At 45.6% G+C, this 19,742-nt stretch overlaps 1 protein-coding gene across 1 annotated transcript in view; it reads left to right on the plus strand.

The window, feature by feature from the left end:
- The window catches only part of Adcy1 (adenylate cyclase 1), a 129,498-nt gene that overhangs the window by 51,941 nt on the left and 57,815 nt on the right, over positions 1–19,742 (plus strand). The window contains exon 5 of the mRNA XM_052734485.1: positions 18,065–18,192. Within this exon, the coding sequence (XP_052590445.1) occupies positions 18,065–18,192 (128 nt within the window). The remainder of the gene's footprint in view (positions 1–18,064; positions 18,193–19,742) is intronic.

The raw sequence follows: 19,742 nt of genomic DNA on the forward strand, positions 1-19,742 counted from the left end.
ACAGGTGGGGCAGGGTACCATGTCATGTTAAGGAGATGCTTACATAATGAAGCCAGTTCCCCAGGGCCTTGTGGTTTCAAAGCCTGTCGCCTGGGAGAGAACTGGCACCTCTCTGTGAGGGCTTGCTTATTTGGCCTTTGGCCTCTGACCTTTTAGCTATCTGGAGAGGAGAGGAGCAGCTGGCCCACCAGTTCATCCTGTTGTCTTGTGTGGCTGTTTTGTTCTCCTCTGAGACAGGGCAAGCCACACTCACTTCCAAGTCAGCTCTGAGGACCTAGTTATGACGAAGGAGCCTGGCACACAGTAGAGGTGCTGTGGATTTACCAAGTGAGCAGTGACACACTAAGTTGTCTGCTCAGTGGCCTCTGGACTCACCACCCTGGGATCTGAGAGCAGTAGACCTCTGAGGATGCCCACATATGAGGAGAATCAGAAAAGCCTGGGCCCATCCTCCTCGGCTGCAGCAGCCTTCTCTAGAGACGCTGAGCAAGCTGGGAGCAGACCAGCACTGATGAGACCCAGCATGCTTGCTGCTTGCATTTGCCTTTCCCGAGGGCTCTGTTTCCCAACAGTGACAGCCACTAAGTGCTCTTGTTCACCCCTTCTTTTCCCTGTGACAGTGGGAAGTCTTTGGAGTCTGGCTGGGCGAGAGCCTAGAGAGAGTCAGTGGTGATGTGTCTCACAGATGTGTCTGGGAAGAAGCACACCTCTGACTGGCCTTTGTAGGCGATGTGGGTGTCATGTGGGTGTGGGGTGTACTCCCAACCTGGGTTTAGCCATTCTGGTATTGCTCAGCCCTGCCAGAGGACGTGGTTGTCCTTGGAGAGCTCATGTCGTTCCTGTCAATTCTCCTCCCATGAGGGGTTCTTTGTTGCTACTTTGCCGGGGAGATGAAAGATAGCTTCCAGGGCCTGTTCCAGAACCACTCATCAGAGTTCCAAATAACCTGGAAATCTTCATTTGACTAACTGGATTTTGTGGCCAGCATTTGAGAGAGCTGCTTGCTAAAGCACATGCTTATGTGCAGAACACTGGGCCTGAGGGGTGGGACCTCTATTTCCCCTACTCTGAACCCCTGAATCTTCCTCCCATCTAGTTGAAACTCAGCTTCACTGCCCCAAGACTGATTTCGTGCAGCCCTCCTGGCCCCATGCTAGCCACAGTCTCCAGGGACCCTGCATAGTTCCTGGCCTTGCTGCCTTTCCTGCATGCTCATGGGGAAGCCCTGCCAAGTCCTCCTGGAACAAGAAGATGTGAGAGCCCCCTCCATCACCACCCAAGGGAGGCGTAGTACCTTGTGAGCTGAGTCTGGGTGTTTGGGGGAAGATATTTGTTGAGAAAAGTCTGTCTTTTGTGAAAGACTTTGTGAACGGAGGAAAGGCTTAAACAGTGCATGTCTTCCTTGGCCTAATGTGCTTCTCCCTCTCAACAAACAGGGACTGTAGCTGAAAGTTTTCCTGGTCCCGTCCGGCTCCCACGGCCTCTCGGTCCCGCAGCCGCTCAGACCCAAATGAATACACAGAGGCTTATATTAATCACGAACTGTATGGCCTACTGGCTCAGGCTTCTCGCTAGCTAGATCTTACATCTTAAATTAGCCTCTAACTATTAATCTATGTATTACCACATATACCATGGCTTTACCTGCATCCCATTACATGTTGCTCCTTCAGTGGCTCACTGGAGTCTCCTCTGCTCTCCTTTCTTCTCTTCTCTCTCTCCAGTTAGAATGTCCCGCCTAACATTATTCTGCCTCACCATTGGCCAAACAGCTTTATTTATCAACCAATCAGAGCAACACACATTCACAGCACACAGAACATCCCCATCAAGGGACCAAACTATGGCTCTGGCTCCTAAGTGCCTGCCCTTGACTGGTGTCACACTAAGGGGTGTCAAAGCTGTGTTGGCTTCTGGGTGCTGCCTACACTCCACACATTCCTGCAGCAGCTTTCTCTTGGGGCACACCTTCTTCAGAGCTAGCTTTGCTCTCTATCCTGTTCTCAGCTTCTTGTTCCCTGCTGTTCTGGTGGCATGGAAGGGCCCATAAGAGAAAGTACTTTTATTCCTTTTCATTGCCTGGAAGCGTCGTCCCATTGTCTGGCTGAATCAAAGCTTGTTGTGTCTTCACAGCCTGATGGGCATCTGGGTTATTTCTGGGCTAGATTATTCCAAATAAAGCTGCCGAGAGCATTTGTGTATAAAACTTCGTGCCGATGAGTGCTTTCCGCTTTCTTGCGTAAATACGTAGGGGTGGGCTGATGGGAAAATATGCTGAATTTACGTTTAACATTTTTAAGAGATGAATCCAGTACTTTCCAGATTGCCTATTGCCACACACAACAACGGCGTGTGGGTGCTAGTTCCTCTGCATCTTTGTCTGCTGCTGTGGCTAGGCCTTTAAATGGGTGTGTGTCTCGGTCTCCCTAGTAACAAACCATGAGTCTCTTTTAATTGCTTGTTGGCCATCCATGTATCACCTATGGAGAAGTATCCATTCAGGGTTTTTTTTGTTTTGTTTTGTTTTTTGACCATCCTTCTTTTTAAATTGGGTTGATTGTTTTCTTACTGTGGAGTTTTGAGAATGCGTATATTTTTATTTGTAATTGTTTTAGTTAGGGTTGCACTATGTTGTCTGAGCTGGCCTCAGACTCACATCACCCTGTCTTAGCCCCCAAGTGCTGAGGTCACAGGTGTGTGCCACTGTGCCCCACCTAGGAGTTCATAATAGTCTCCAAGCAAGCCCTTCTTCAGACACATGGCTTACAATTTGTTTTCCTTGTGAAATTTCTTCCTTCTAATAAATAGTATTGCTTTAAGAGCAGAAAATTTTAAATTTTCTGTCGGCTTGTTTCTTTTATGGATTGCCATTTTTGTGTTGTGTCTGAACCATCCTTGCCCAGTGTCTGTCTCTGTGCTGGTTTCTCAAGGCCGCGGTGGCAAAGTCCCGTGTAGATCTGGAAGCTTGAAACAGCAGGAATTTGTTTGTACAGGTTTGGAGCCTGCAAGCTGAATCAGTACTGCTTGGCAGACCTGTACTCCCTCCAGGCGCTCCAGAGAGAATGTCTTCTGCCTCCCACACCTTCTGCTGGCTCCTGCCAGGTCACCCCAGCCTCCTTCTGCCTCAAGTGGCCTTCTTTCCTCCTCTCTTTCTCCCTTCCCTCCAGCCCCTTACCCTACCCCCCCTCCATCCTGGGGGGTTTTCCTATTTCAGATCTTCAACTAAATCATATCTATAGAGATTCATCTTTTTATTGCCCAGTTAAGGTGATATCATTGATATTTTTGAGCAATGTATGTATTACTCACTACACACCGAACTCCTCACTCTGAGTTTTGGTCTTTTTGCTGAAAGAAATGAGACTGGCTTTGACTATTTCAAGGGATTAGTGTAGGAAGAAGCTAAATAGCAAAAGTCACATAATATAAAGTCTAAAATTTCCAGCCTGGTGCCTAGCCCAGGGTTGACATGCAATGGAGATAATAATAATAATAATTACCACCCCAGCCAGGGAACCGTACACAAATGAGGCCATCTGTTAGAACAGCACAGATATCTGGAAGTTCAGTGTGAAAAAAATTAGGGTATTCTCTCCCAAGATATTAGCTCATTTTTCTTTAATCTCATCAAGTTCTTAATTCATATAACCAGATAAGGTTTGCTGCATAAAATGTCCATTTGCTAGCTGGGTCTGTTCTAGAGAACTGTCAATTAACTGCTATCTCACTACCACGATGATTAAATCAGGCTCCAGCTCTGCAGAGGTTCACTCACTCTGCTCCTCACCAGCTGTGGTATCACCCCTGCCCCCCATACACACACACACACACACACACACACACACACACACACACACACACACACACACACAGGAGCAAATGTTGCTTAAACACCTGCTTCATAAGCTCAGACTGCATCACAGAGAGCGGAGTATATTCTGTGAGGTCTGTGTCCAAACTGAAAACAGCCACCCTCAGAAGCCCAAGCAGATTCACCATCGAATACAATGTAGTACTTAGACATTCTTTGTGTGCCTGTGTTTTCCCATGACTTTACAAAGACATTGCTCTTAGGGAAACACAGGTGACAGATAGAAGGGCAACTAATCTTGATCCGGTGTGTTGTTTACCAGTTGCCTGAGCCAAGCCTGCTCTGTCTAGTCGGGCTAAACAAATTTAATAAAACTCTTTGTCTCACCAAGGTCTGATAGACTCCCCGGTAGTGTTTACATTTTGAGTTAATTTCGATATATGATGTGAGGTATAGATGAAAGTCATTTATTTTGCCTGTAGGCTCTCAATGTTTGCTGAGAAGACTAACCTTTCTCCACTAAACTACCTTATCAGATGTTTAGGAAACTCGCTTTTCCATGTATAGCTGGGTGGGAATCTTTCTAGACTTTCTATTCTGTGGCATTGCTCCGTGTGTCTGCCTCGACACCCAGACTATATACCTTGGTCCTACAGCTTCATGGAGTCTGTGATCAGGTGTTGTGATCCAGCAAACTGCAGTGTTCTTTTTTCAAGGTGACTTTGGCTACTTTAGGCCCTGTGCTTTTTGATACAGATTTTTAGAATTATCTCTCTGGCTTTAGCACAAAGGCTGCTTGCCAAAACTATACCATGAATCTGGTGAGAACTAGCACCTACAGATGCAGAAACTTCTGAACAGAGTTCATCTCTCCATTGAGACAACTTGTTTCATTTTCCTTCAGAAATGTGTGGTTTTTTTCAACATACAGATGTTTCATATCTTTTTTCTTTTTTGTGTGTGTTTCATATATTTCTTCAGACTTGTCCCTAAGTAGGTCCTACTTTTGAGAGCATAATTCATGTTGATTTTAAGTATTAACTTATAATTTTTTTTTACTAACATCAGAAGACAGTCAGTTTTTATATTGATTTATTGTTCTGAAAATGGAATAACCTGGTTTCTAGTGCAGTTTAGAAATTTCCACTGGACTTTCCATATGAATGATCACATTTGTACATGAATTCAGCTTAGTTTGTTTTCCTTCGGGATGCCTTTTATTTTCATTTTCTTGCTTCACTTTACTGACTAGAGCCTCTGGTACAACGTCAGACGGAAGTGCAAGAGTGGCATTCCTGTCTTGTTCTCTGTTTCCGGGGAGGCGTTCTGCATTCTTTCATCATTAAGAAGCGTCTTAGCAGTGGGGTTTCTGTGGAGGCTTTTGGTTGAGCTGAACAAGTTCCCCTTTATCCCCAGTTTCCTCTGGTTTGTTTTTCTGAATCTGGAATGCCAGTTGTGTCTCGTTGGTGTTTCCCCCTCAGGCATCTGTAGGGATGGTCCTGGTTTCCTGGGTTCATCACTACAGGAGGAATTGGATGCTTGATGTTAGCGTGTGAACACACCGGTGTATTCCTGGGACCTCTCTGCACCCATTCTCTTCCTTACGTGTTTTTTGGCTCTGATTTGCCAACATTCTCTCCAGAACTTTCCCCATCTGTGTTAAGATCTTGTCTGTGGCAATTCTTACTCCATCTCTCCGTCTATCATGTATGATCTTACTCTGTGGCATTTCTTACTCCATCTCTCCATGCTATCATGTATGATCCTACTGTGACATTTCTTACTCCATCTCTCCATGCTATCATGTATGATCTCAGGGCTAAGTTGGTACAGGCTTCCTCTTGTTCAGTTCTTGGGAGGACCATGCAAAATGGGTGCCTTTCCTTTCTGAATATGTGGTAGAATGGGAAATCTATGAATTCAGAAGGGACAATTAGGTTATATTTCTCAGATGACTTTAATGATTTGTATTTCTTTAAGGAATTTGTCAACTTACTGCAGGTTTTTAACAGTCACTGAGTAAGGTTTTTGTCATCCTTCCACATCCTTCCCAGTGGCCGCCTCTGCAGCCCCCACCCCTCGTATCCCTGATTTTGGTAATTTGTATATCTTTTCTCTCTCTATCTCTCCCTCCCCTGCCATCCCCTCTCCCTCTCCTGTCCCCTTCCCATCTTTCCCCCAGCCCTCTGACCTCCTAATTTTCTGGTTGATCAGTTTTGTTGATTTTCTTAAAAGATGTGCATTTAATTTTATTGATTTCTTAATTTCATTAATTTTCTTCTAGGCTTAACTATTGTGTTTCTTATTTTGGTTGAATTTACCTCTTTTTGTAGCTTTTTAAAGTTCAATTGAGACCCTTATTTGGGAACTTTGGAGCCTTTAATGTAAGTTTTTCATGCCATAAATTGCCTCTGAAATGCTATTTTAGCATCATCCCAAATATTCTGGTATTTTGTTTGTCTGCTTGCTTATTTATTTATTGAGACAGGGTCTCTCTATGTGGTCCTAGCTATCCCAGAGCTCAAACTCACAGAGATCCTCCAGCCTCTACCTCCTGAGTGTTGAGATTGAAAGTGTGTGCCACCATGCCTGGCCTGTTGTGTATTCAGTTCGAAATACTTTTAAATTTCCCTTTTCTGTTGAATATTCCTTTACACTGTGTGAATATATGTCGCTGTGATTGTTTTAATAAAGAAGCTGACTGGACAATAGCTGGACAGGATAAACTTTGGCAGGAAAGCCCAACTGAGAATGATGGGAGGAAGAAAGGTGGAGTCAGAGGAGTTGCCAGCAGATGCAGAAGAAGTAGGATGTGTAAAACATGAGGTAACAAGCCATGAGCCATGTGGCAGAGGGTAGATAAGAAATATGGATTAATTTAAATGTAAGAGTTAGCTAGTAACAAGCCTGAGCTATTGGCTAAGCATTTGTATAAGCCTCAGTGTGTTTATTTGGGAGCTGCTGGTGGGAAAGAAACTTCCTCCTACAGCTTTTGACTCTTTTTAGACTATTTTTAAATTTTTTTCTTAGTACCAGGTGGGTATTGAACCCAAGGTTGCACATGCTGTCTCTCTGTTTTTGAGCTCTCCTCAGATATACTTTTAAGTCAGAGAACACATGTTTATAACTTGAATTAAAAAGAACAGACCCAGAATATGGTTTATTTGGCAAAGGACTTGTGCACACTTGGACATAAGGTGTGCTCTGCTCTTGTAGAATTTTCCTCTCAACAGTGTGCTCTATAAATACACCAGGCCTGCAGGCTGATGGGACGGACTGTGCCTTACCTTCTACTTCTCGATGACTGTCCTGGCCCTGTGTTCTCTCTATCACTGGAGCAGTGCATTAAAGTCTCCACAGTAACTTCTGGGAACCTTTCCGCTTTCACGTTCTGTAGGTATCACCTCACCCCTTCTTCAATGTATGCAATTTCATGTTTAATTCTCAACAGAATTGTTATTCCCTCTTGGTGAAGTGCCTCCTCTGTTATTAAGAAATGACCCTCTTGGTCCCGGAAATAATCCTTAGCTTGCAGCCTCATTCGCCTGCTGGCTTTGCCGTTCTGACGCGCTTCTGTCAGGAAGACGCCTTTCCCTGCACTGTAAGTTTTGGTCCGTTCTGCCTTTTTGCGAAGATTGGCTCCAGTTTGGTTTTGCATTTTTATTTATTTTAAATTATTTTATTTATTTTAATTTTTATTTTAATATTTTAAATTATTTTATTTATTTATTTATTTGCATTTTATTTAATCTGAGTACTAGTCCCTACTTTAACTGGGTATGCAGGCTGCACCCTCGCTGCGTTTGAGCCGAAGGCTGGCCCCTGTGTCTTACGTCAGTTTCCCCCATTTGTGCTCTGCCCCCGCTCCCCCACCTCCTCACAAGTTTATTGAACGTTTGATGATTCCATTTCACTGTGTTTGTTTTAGCTCCTGTTTTCATCGTTACCTTAGGGTTTAATTAGAATTTTTACTTGGGAACAGTCCACCATCATGTGACTTCTCGTTTGCAAGCTGTGAGGCTGAGGTTGGCACAGTTATGGTGTGCCCCTATTGTGCTCAAGAAATCCTTGAAGTTAAATTCATGGCAACCATTTCATGTATGCATACATACATACATACATACATACATACATGCATACTTTATCTTGTTATATAGAATAAACTCCATTTTACATTGTTAATATTTTGTCTGTGCACTGAATCCTCTTTGAAAGAGATTTAAATAACACCAAGTCTTGCTCTTTATTCCCATAGCTATCATTTCTATGGCTGTATGCTCATGTGGTCAAGATTCCTGTGTGTTGTTATCTTCCTGCCTACGGGCTCTCCTTTAGCATGTCAGTGCCTCGCTTCCGGGATGTTCCTGTATTTCTGAAAAGCTCTTTGTCAGGATGATGTATTTCTCCTGGGTGTAGAATCCTAGGCTGTCAGTTCAGTTTCCCTGACTCCCTCCACACTGTAAAGGCAGTGTGCTGCCTTCTTGTCCATTTCTGATGAGATACTGGTTCTTACTGTTTCGTTCCTTTGTATGAAGTAGGTCCTCCCCACTTCTAGCTACTTTCAGGATTTTCTCCTTGTTACCTTTCTAAGAGGTTTGGTTTTGATGTCTCAGGACCAGTTTCCTATACTTGCTGTTTACTGAACCTCTTATACCTGTGGCTTTAACAGTTACATCGAATTTAGAAGCGATGACATAGTCAGGTCGCCGATTTCAAACACTCGTCCTCTGTGGCATCAGCGCCACCTGATGAGGTTCTTGGAAGGTGACCCTGCAGTCACTGATGGTTTTGCTGAAACGATTGGGATGCCTTTTCTGTGGCAACTTGGTTTCGAACAGCATTTGCTATCTTCTGCAGCATCTGAGGTGTCTTTCCCACTCAGTGTCGTTTCTCTCTTAGTCTTAGTTTTCAGCTAACAAGTTCAATTTTGATCATTTCCCCCCTTGAAGTAGCAGCTAGAAAGCTTGACATGGCCCCCCTGCTGTACAAATTGCTCCTCCCGCTCCGTTCCCTGTGAGTGCCCTGTGATCTTAAGTGGATGGTTGCTCTGATCTGTGTGAGCCCTTCTGGAGAAGCCTGTGGGCTTCCTCACAGGTGCCTGCCGTGGTTCTGAGCCCCCGACACTGTGATGCAGGGTGGCCTCTGTGAAGTGCAGGCTTGGAAAACGGCCCACACCCGGCCCACACCTGCAGCCCAAGAGCCTTCTCTTTTTGAAGGTCTCTGTTAGAAGTTAAGCAAACACAGGGCGTGCTTGCCTTCATTTCAACACTAGCTGACGGTTTATTTGCCTCCTTAGTCACAGCTGATGCTCCCAGAAGAGAGCAGTTGTTTTTTTACCTTTCCCCCAGTTACTGAATACTGTTAGATTTGCACTGGTCCTTTTTATCTTTAAAGACCTGGCCACATCTCTTTGATATGATGGGAGAACATGTGTCCTGGTGCCCAGTTACCCCATACCCACCGTGAAAAGACTAGAATTCTTCTCTGGATGTTAGTTTTCTTAATGGGAACATGAGCTGGTTGGATATGCACACAATGCCTTTGGTTGGATGCTGGAGGCTAGGATGGGGCATGGTGAGATCACAGTATACCGTCTGCAGAGAGAACCAATCTAAACATGGCCTCTTACCACCCAGGCCGCCTGCTGCTCATTTTGAACCCATTGGTACAATTCAGTTTGAACCCTTCTGGAGCCCTTTGCCCTCAGGAGGATCCTATCATGGTGTGGTAGGTTGTCAGCTGCCTGGCACTGGTTGGAAGATGGAGCCAGAGTTAAGGTCGTGGTTGCATTGATAGATACCAACTGACGCATGCAACAATTAGCCACACAGCCTAGTGAGGTTATACGCCTCGCGAAACATTTCCTCCCCCAGGACCCCACCTCCCAGATCTGAGCAGTGCTTGTTGTATGCTGGGTCTGCTGAGGGCTTGTTGTAGTCAAAGTTGTCCCCAAACACCGACGTACTTGGAGACTTTCTAATCTCAGGAATTCCAGAGAAATATTTAGAGAATACTTCAATGACTGCTCTTACAGATCCGATCTGAACTGTTCTAAGGCAGTGGTTCTCAACCTTCCTAATGCTGTGACCCTTTCATACAGTTCCTCATGTTGTGGGGACCCCCAACCATACAATTACTTTCGTTGCTACTTCGTAACTGTAAATTTGCTACTGTTATGAATCATAATGTTAATAATATCTGTGTTTTCTGATGACCTTCGGTGACCCCTGTGAAAGGATTGTTCCTCCCGCAAAGGGCTCGTGACCCACAGGTGGAGAACCGCTGTTCTAAAGGCTCATTCATGCACTGAAGGCTTGGCTCCCAGATGGCAATGCTGTTTGGGGAGTTTGCTGGAAAGTTGTCTGGGAGAAGTAGGTCACTGAGAGCCTGCCCTGAAAGATGGGATCATGTCTTGGGTCCCTTTCTGTCTCTTTTCCTGCTTCCTGGCATGACAAGTGGCCAAAGTTGTACCTCCTTGCCTTTTCTACCGTGATGCTGTGCTTCACTGGTCCACAAACAGCAGAGCTGGTAGACACTGGACTGAGACCTTTGAGTCTGTGAGTCGAATGAGTATTCCATCCCTGCCAGTATTTCTTCTGGGAGTTCTGTTGCAGTGTTAAGCATGTTGATTGACACCAGAGTTTGAGTTAGGGTCACTTGCATTAATTTACTTTGCTGTAGGGCAGAATAAGACACTTGTACCAAGTTGAGGAATCTTCTTGCAGGGTGGTGGCAAAGGTTCATGGCTCTAGGATACAATATGGCTACTTTGTTTAACTTCTAGTTGCTATAAGTTGATGTTACTATGGTCTGTGCTATTGAAGTTATTGTTCTCCATTTTTGTGTCAACTCTGGGTATTTCCAGAAGGGCTCATTCAGGCTAGACTAACCAGAACTGTCTCTGTTAGGGTCAAGGTGCATCATGAGTCTGCTCGATGCCATCCATTGTCCTGCGTCCTTCCTGGCCTTTGACCCCACGCAACCTTCCAGAGGCTTCAACTCAGAGGCAGGACTCACCGTGCGGTCACAGGCATTTGGTCACATCACCTCCACTTGTCATGCCTCAGTTTCCCTGCTTATGAAACGTGAAGAGGACACCAGAAGGAGTATCACATTCCTTCTTGCTCCAACACACTGGTTCTGTGAGCCATTCAAAGCCCGAGTATACCGTGGAAAGCTGAAATGAAAGAGACAATTAGTTGTATTCACTCTTGTTGTGTTCTTAGAGCAAACTGGCATGGTCCATGTATTGTCAAGCACAGACAGGGCTGGGGTGGAGAGACAATGTGAAGAGGACCAGATCCTGGTCCTTACAGCTCAGGGAGGAAACTCCTGAGTCTTCAATAAGTAACTGTGCAAGGCTGGCAGTTTGCTGGGTAAGGTGGCTGCAGGGTATGATCGGTGTATAGATAAAGTGATACCTGGAAGGAGAGTATGGGTGTTAGACAGGAGAGTGGACATCAGGGAGAATTCGGCTGAATTGTGATTTAAGTTTGGGAGCTGGTTAGGCAATGGGTGCCAAGGATAGAGTGAGAAGCAGATGAGTCAAGTGGGGGAGATATGGATTCCATGCACAGGTGGAGAGGTATTCACCCCTTAGTCCATCAGTGAGGAAGTGGGGAGGCAAAGGTTTCTAAGAATGTGTTCATTCAGAAAATGGCTGCCAAATCCCAATTTGTGGACTGCACATTTTTTTTTCTAGATTACAGGATGCCATATGAGTGGGTGTGGCATCAGCTCTGACCTTGAGATCCTGACATTGGAAACCTTACGAAAACATTGACATGTGCATCAGACTGGAGGGGACAATATGATGGGTCCCATGCACCCATAATGTAGGGTCAGCGGTGACTAGTTGTGGCTATCTTGTTTGCTCTCCAGACGTCACCTGACTTCATAGACAGTGCATAGCTTTGCCATCTGAGGCTGCTCAACCGGTACCAACACCATTCCATTGTCCAACCCAGCCAAACAGGGAACAGCCAGATTATTTCCAGCACCTCCTCTGAGTTTGGCTATTCCACAGCTGGTTTGTTCAAATCAGTATGCAAGTGAGATGGATACAGGTCTTGATTGCCCCCCTGGAATTTAACATATAGGGTGACTGAGTGCAAACACATGGATAGAAGCTAGTGCCATCGAGGGAAGTTTGTTACTCACAGCCCCCAAGATGAGAGAGACAAGGTTCTGTTCTCTGCAGTGCCGTGTTTTTATCTTTGGAAAAAAAAAAAGAAGTTATATTGATATTTCTAATCCATTTAACCCTGTACTCTTCATTTATATGTTTGTGTCTTTTCCTTGATGCTGCAGATTCTAATGAAGTGCCTTGATTTGAACATATACCCCAAGGTTCATATGTTGGCGACTTAATGTCTTAGTCAGCAAAGGAGGAAGCTGGGGCCTATTATGTGATTAGCCCACAAGGGCTTAATGCTGTCTTGGGCTAGTTACAGAAACAGGTCGTTGTAATGCAAATTTGGTCACCTCCTGCCCTCTGTGTCTCATGCACTCTCTTGTCCTGCTTTCCGCTCTGGGAGCATGAAGACCCTTGAGGAACATGGGTCTCTCAGCCGGTTCGAGAACTGTAAGAAGTACATCTCAGTTCTTTATAAATTACCTGGTCTTGAGTATTCTATTGTAGTAGCATAAATTGAATGAAGAGAGGCAATAATACTATTTGTTTCATTCTTCTCTAGGTAGTAGGTTCAAAACAACATTGTCAGTTATCAAGAATAAGACTACTGAGTTCACCTTAACGTTTCCTAGTGCTTACTTTTGTTCTTGGCTGAGGTTACCAGCTAGATAGTGAAGTGATGTTTTCATGTGCTTTGAAATAATTCTCTGGGCGACCTTCTTCCCCAGGTGGTAACAGTTAAGTTTTTCCATTTTGTTTGGATTTTTAGGCATCACTCTTTCTTGCCCTTTTTTTTTTTTTTTTTTTTTTTTTTTTTAGTATATATACAAAATACTTGCAAAGGTCAGTTCCACAGTGAAAATCCCTCAGATGCATTGCAAGAGGCTACTGCCCCCTTCCTCCTACAGAAGTGGTTAAGCACCTATGCTGTGTTTGGGTTTGATCTTGCTCCTCCTGTGCGGGCACATGCACTCCCCCCCACCCCCACTACAATGCAGACCTGTTCCTCTCTGTCCTTCCTAACACTAGAGAGACCACCAGGGACTGTATTTGCCTCGTCTGGTCCCTGTTGATGGGCAGATGTGTGCAGAGGTCTTTTTTTTTTTTTTAGCTCCTCTGTCTCTGATTTCCCACCCACTTTAATATATCCCCTGGGAGAGCTCCGTGCCTTTCCCTCTAACTGTGGGTGTAGCAGGTGAGCGGTTGTGGTGCCCATCACCTGTACCCTGTCGTGTAGAGATGGTGTTCTCAAAGGTCCTATCCCAAATACAGCTTGTCTTACCATCTTTGTAGGACTTGGCCAGTCTGATCTTAGTAATTAAAGTTTTTTAAAACTTTAACATATTTTTTAAAACTTTTTAACATATTTTATTTTATGTGTATGGATGTTTTCCTGCCTGCATGTCTGTGTGCCAGGTAGGTGCCTGTGCCCATGGAGGCCAGAAGAGGGCAACCAACCTCTGGGTGCTGAGAATCAAACTCTGGTCCTCTGGAAGAACAGCCTGTGTTCTTAACTGCTGAGCCATCTCTCCAGCCCCCACTTCGGACTTTAAATGCAGCAGTTAGGGTAAAATAAACAAAAACAAAAACAAAAACAAAAAATCCTAGATTAATCCAGTCTTGCCTTCCCCGTACTGGGGAGTTGGTGGTGCTGGGCTTGCCTGTCTTTCAGAATTGGGCCACTTGGGTAGGTTGTTTTAAGACTGACTCTAGCGGGGATTGGACCTCGTAGGGCTCTGGACTTAGCAGCAGCATCTGCCTCCCAACTCTTTGCTGCTTCCTAGACCTGCAAATTGGTAGGTCTTAATTGGATCATTTCTTCCCCCCACGCTTTATTAATTGCTGGGGACTTGCGGGGTCAGAGCCACTGTTAGGGGTGTGGGGAGCCTGACATCCTAGATTCTGTCCTGTGCTATCTACCCAGGCAAGGCCATAGCTGGTTAAGAACTGTCTGGAGCCCTCCAGGCCACACTTGGGAAGCTAAGCATGAGGCTTCTTAGTTCTTCGGGCAGGCTTGTGTGTGCCTTCCCAGTTTGGGAAGGAGAAGATAACTCTGATCCCTGGTCCTTGGTCCCAAGAACTGAATGTGTCTTCAAGCCCCTCCCACTCTCCCCTCCCAGTACCCGTCCCACCTCCTCCTCCTCCTTTCCTGTCTTCCGTCAGAATACAGAGCCACAGAGGCATCATAGATGCCCTGTTCTGGATTTCTTGCCGTGATTCCGTACAAGACTTTCTATATTTATAGAGAAGCTTCTAAAGAGCTAAATCAGCAAGAACAACTAAAAACATCTTTTTGAGCCCTTAAGATTTCTGGCAAAGATTGCTGGACCTTTGATGTTAAAAATAAAGCAGTGTATCCAGTGAGTGTCTACTGTAGGCTGTGTCTGCCAGCATGGTGGGGGCCAGGTGGGAAAGGACAGGGAAGAGCAAGGGTGGTGGGGGGAAGTGCATGCTCTGGAGTGATACTGGATAAACTGAGATCATACACTGACCTGTGCATATGTGATCAGGCTCCAGGTAACACCAGCTGTTCTAAAATGACTATTCTGGTCTGTTTCCCCAGAGAACACAAGGCTCTCATACATGTGTATATACGTGCATGTCTGTGGTCCTCAGTACTCAAGGACTTTGACCTCACTCCCTGAGGCAGTCTGACCATACATGTCTTGGTGGCACCATGTGGTAATGGTCACATTCAGCATCCCTGTGATGTCTCTTTGTTCTGCACAGTGTGCTATTTTTTGTCTTCTCCATACAACACTTGTATTGGCTGGGGTCAGATTCCAAACTTGCCAGTCCTTCCGAAGATGTTCCATTTCTTTTGAGGCATCATATGCTGAGGGAGACCCAGGGATGGAAGGAACAGGCATGGGGTCATTTGCATGACTAATGGCACTCTCTTCTCAGATTGTCATTGGTGGCTGGAGATACCTCTTGAAGTCCCTGCAGCACAGGGCCTGGGCAGCTTTGGACAGCAGTGAGTGATAGCTGTGTTCAGCTCTGGTACCGTCTTTCCATGGAGAGACCTAGAGACCCCTCACTATCCAGGTGTAATGGTGACCCCTGCTTAATCTGGCATTTGTTAATTTACAGGATTTGAGGACATTACAGGGAACAGTTGGTTGGTAAATTCAAGCATAAAATTATACCTGAATGGTGGATGTGTTTTCAAAGTGGACGCCGTGGAGCTGTGGGATGCAGTGGAAGCGTCTTATGGTCTGTGAAGTCCGTCCTCATCTAAGTGTCCTGCAGGAAGTGAGGCCATTGTCTTCCTGCATGTCCTAGCATGAAGCAGACATGGGCCAAATCTTCTGGCTATCTGCTCTGAAAATAGGTATCATAGACTCCCAGAAGTGGTCATCTCAGGCAAGATTCTCACATGAGTTTAGTTAACATTGCAAATGGTTTATTTTGCAACTATCACCTTAGAAGACATTTGTTTAAAATGTCTCAGTGTAGGTGCTTCTGGGCAAATGTCAACAGCTATAACTGACCTGTGCAAAGGTTATTTTGGTATGGCTTTGATTATTTCCAGATGTTAAGGAGACCTGAAATGGAGCTGTTTGAGAACTGTGGTGTTTTTTAAATTATTTTTTATTTTTTGAAAGTTTTATTTATACAATGGATATTAACCATATCCATCCACCACTACCTCCCTCCAACTCCCCCTCGGTCCCCAAACCATCTCCATCCCAATTTCATGTCCTTTTTCTCATTGCTGTTAATACCTCCTTATCTAATTAGTGCTACCCATGTGCGCATAGGTATGAGGTCATCAACTGCAGTATGTGCAACCTGTCAGCAGCCATGTCCCCAAAGGAGAGTGACTCTCCCTCAACACCCGTTAACTGCCTGCATCTCCTCCAATAGGGGTGCATCCTCTGGGGCCCCTGACCCATCATGCCGGGATTTCAACTGGTTTGATCTTATACAGATAACATCATTGCTGTGAGTTGATCTGGATGTGACGTGGGTGTTGTACACATGTTAGCATTTCACAGATTTCCTTCCCATCCTGTGGCTCTTACATTCTTTCTGCCCCCTCTTCTGTGAAGTTCCTGAGCCTTGGATGGTGGAGGTTGATACAGATGACCTCCCCACAGCTGAACACTGAGTGTTATTTGTACTCAGCCCTTTAACCAGTTCTGAGTCTCTGCATTAACCACTACCCACTGTAAAAGGAAACATCTTTGGCCAAAGCTGAGAGAAGCCCAAATCTATGGTATAAACATAAATATTTAGACCATAGTATAGTTTATACTATATATGTTAGAGTATAGTATGACCATTTAAGGAAATAGCAACAGTAAGTTCCCTGCGAGGGCCTACGGTCTCTCCAGCCATGGGCTTTTGACCATGTATAGAGTGCCAGGCATGAATTCCCTCTTGTGCAGGGGTCCTCGTATCCAGTCAGAAAGTGGTTGGCAACATGCATCACCAACATGCCACTCTTGCACCAGTGGGGACATCTTGCCAGCAGGGCAGTATTGTAGCATGTGCATCCAGCACTGGGTAAGGGCATCGATGTTTGCCTCCCCCAGCAGTCTGCATAACTCCTTCTGGCACTGTGTAAGCTAGCCAGCAAGGAGAGTTTCCTGGGTGAGGTTGACTTCTATGTCCTGCGTCCAGAGTGAGTGGTGTCTTCAGCACTTAGGTCTTACCATCAGTTTTTGGGAGCAACCAAGAGCAGTTCTCATGGTGTGTGTTATTATGGATGCATCTGGGGCCTCTATGGCCAATAACTCAGAGAGGTATCCAGTGCTTGGCAATGAAATTTTCATTTAATAACCCATGTCTTCTGGAAGCATGTTGTCCACCTATGCAGGATACTTCTGTTCAAATCCTTTAAAAATATATAGTATATTTTAAAAATTAATTTAGAAACTATTAGATTTCATATAGTTTCTTCACATAGCCTTAGTTTTGCTAACCCACCCGCTATCCATCTTTTCCTGAGTCTCCACATCCCTAAGTAAGCCTTTTCCCCTCTCATGCCTCCTGTGTTCTACTACCCCTCCTAATTGAATTACTTTTTAAATTTTTATTTTGCATGTGTGTGGGAAGGGCGCCATGCCATGATGTGTGTGTGTGTGTGTGTGTGTGTGTGTGTGTGTGTGTGTGTGTATGTGTGTGTGTGTGTGTGTGTGTGTGTGTGTGTGTGTGTGTGTGTGTTTAGAGGCCAACTGGCGGGATTCAGTTTTCTCCTTTCATCCTCTGAGTTCCAGTGTTCAAACTCAGGTGGTCAGGTTTGGTGGCAAGGGCCTTTACTCACTGAGCCATTTCCCTGGCTCTAGCATTGCGTATTCTAATGATTTCCTTGAAATAAAAAATGACAGTCACAATGATATGTGGATCTGTCAGCATGTGTCAGGTTTCAGAATAGTGTGTGACTAACTTGCTCCTTACTGAAATCCACCCATCCTTCCTGGGGGAGGGGTGTCCATGCCCCCTGCATGGATGTTCCAGGGGACGCTGTGAATGAGTCCCCTCAGAGGTGCTGTGGCAGCATGAACAATCTTAACCTGAATATCCAAACTGTGAAATTCTTCCAAAGCTAAGACTTTGAGCATCATGTGACACTCAAAAACTTTAGGAATTTGAAGCTTTTAGATTGGGTATGCCCGCCAGCAAAGTCTATGCCACTCTTTCTAAATCTGACAATAAAGAAAAAAGATCTGGAAGTGCTTCTGGCTTTTAGAATTTCAGATATGGGAGACTCAGCATGCATTCTTCATATCTTAATATAAGTGGGAAAATGTGCTCCAAGGTGGGAGGTTCAGAGCTGCAGGGACTTCTGTGTGGGTATGGCTTGGACTTGCTTCTAGACTGCATGCCTTCCAGAAGGACTGGACCATGGTTGGGGTGGGAGGGCACTGTGTAAGTTAAGTGGATGGGGGTACATTCCTAAAAGGTGGCCTTACTCCTGGACCTTGAAGGTCCAGGTGGTGTTAAATGGAGAAGATGGGAGAGATACATGATCCCAGTAGAAAGCGGTGAGGGTATTGGGGGCCCTGAGGGGAGCACCCTTACGAGCCTGACCCTGGCCACTGAAGGCCGTACACAAGCATACTCACGAGCAGCAACTCTGTCAATGATCTTGTGCTGTGCTTTCCCCAAAGGAAAACCACTGTCGCCGCATCAAGATCCTTGGGGACTGCTACTACTGTGTGTCGGGCCTCACCCAGCCCAAGACCGATCACGCCCATTGCTGCGTGGAGATGGGACTTGACATGATCGATACCATCACGTAAGTATTGCGCCGTCACCACGTCTGTCTCCGGCTGCAGAGGCTGAGGCAGCAGTAGGAGGGGGTGGGGTCAGAGTGACCCACCTACATTGGGAGGTGATGCATTGGTGAGCCCTCCTCTCGGTTTATGATGCATTTCTCTGTCCACAGAAATCATTTGTGTGTTTAGTGTGCCCATAAGGGACCTTTGTAACTGAGCTTGGTGAGGCACTGAGGATGGCTGAGGGCACAAGCCCATTCAAAGCCAGCTGGTATTCTTCTGGGCAGCCGATTACCTCTGGTGCTCTGTGGGAAGAGGGGGCTGAAGTCTGGGCATGTGAGTTCCTGTGGAGTGGGTTCTCCTGTGAGACCCAGCCTACCTTTTCTTGGTCAGCTGTGGCTGGCCTTGTCAGAGATGGTAATGTATTCCAGGTGTGGGACTGGTGGACGAAGGTAGGATCCAAATCCAGATGTCTCAGCAGAGTGGCAGGTAGTTTCCATGAGCTGTTTTCAGGAAGTGGTGTAAAGTCCATGCTTAGAGTGGAAAGTACTGACATAAAAGCTACTCAAGGAAGATGTAAAGTGGCTGCCGCGTGCAAGCATGCACACACAGCATCCACACAATTGGGGTTTGGGACAGGTGTAAGGAAGCAGCCAGCACGATGGCTGCCCTGAACACCAAAGTTGGCTCTGCAGGGACTTGCTCTCCAGGACTGCTCCTGCCAGAAGCCCTTGGGAGCTGATCTGAGCTCCGCTCTATGAATGAGAGTGGAAAAGTTCCCTGGTGCCTACGATGAACCCCTAGATGCAGGAGCCACTGCCCTGGGGAAAGGCAGCTGGAAAATGTGTTCTGCCGAAAGCGGGGTAAGGAAGGGAGAAGAGGAAGATGCCTGGCAATGACTATCTATTGTTCCCTGGAAGGATGTTATATCGTGTGTCCCAGGTCACATCAAATCACTATTAGGGTTTGGAGAGATGGCTCAGTGGGTTAAGAGGACTGGCTGCTTTTCCAGAGGACCTGGGTTTGATCCCCAGCACCCACATGGTGCTCACAATGCTCAGAAACTGCAGTTCCAGGGACTCGGACACCTGCCCTCTTCTGGCTTCTATGGGCACTGCATGCATGTGGCCCACAGACATACATGCAGGCAGAATACCCATACACACATAATAAAAATAAATTAAAAGGATCACAATTGCATATGATATATTATCATGTATCATGTGTGGCAGCAGACAACATATCCATGTTACCTATCCTGTCCCATCACCACCACCCCTCGTCTGTATCACATCCTATACCATCAAACTATATTTTACATAATACCATGTGTTATATCTATCGTGTATGTATTTGCATTGTGCCATATATTATATCGGGTATCACATATGTATGCCACATGATGTAATATGCAATGGAACCACCATACTCTGACTCCAAGTATGGTAATTTGATGTTCAGCAGGAGCCCCGTGAGTCCAGGACAGGTTGTTGAGGCAAAGACAATATGTATTCTTAAAGCCGGAAAAACCAAGATGAGGTAGCATCGTCGTGTCTCTAGGCTCCTTTTC

The sequence above is a fragment of the Peromyscus californicus genome, unplaced genomic scaffold (genome assembly GCF_007827085.1).
Source record: "Peromyscus californicus insignis strain IS unplaced genomic scaffold, ASM782708v3 Scaffold_13__1_contigs__length_99412109, whole genome shotgun sequence".
NCBI classification, from domain to species: domain Eukaryota; kingdom Metazoa; phylum Chordata; class Mammalia; order Rodentia; family Cricetidae; genus Peromyscus; species Peromyscus californicus.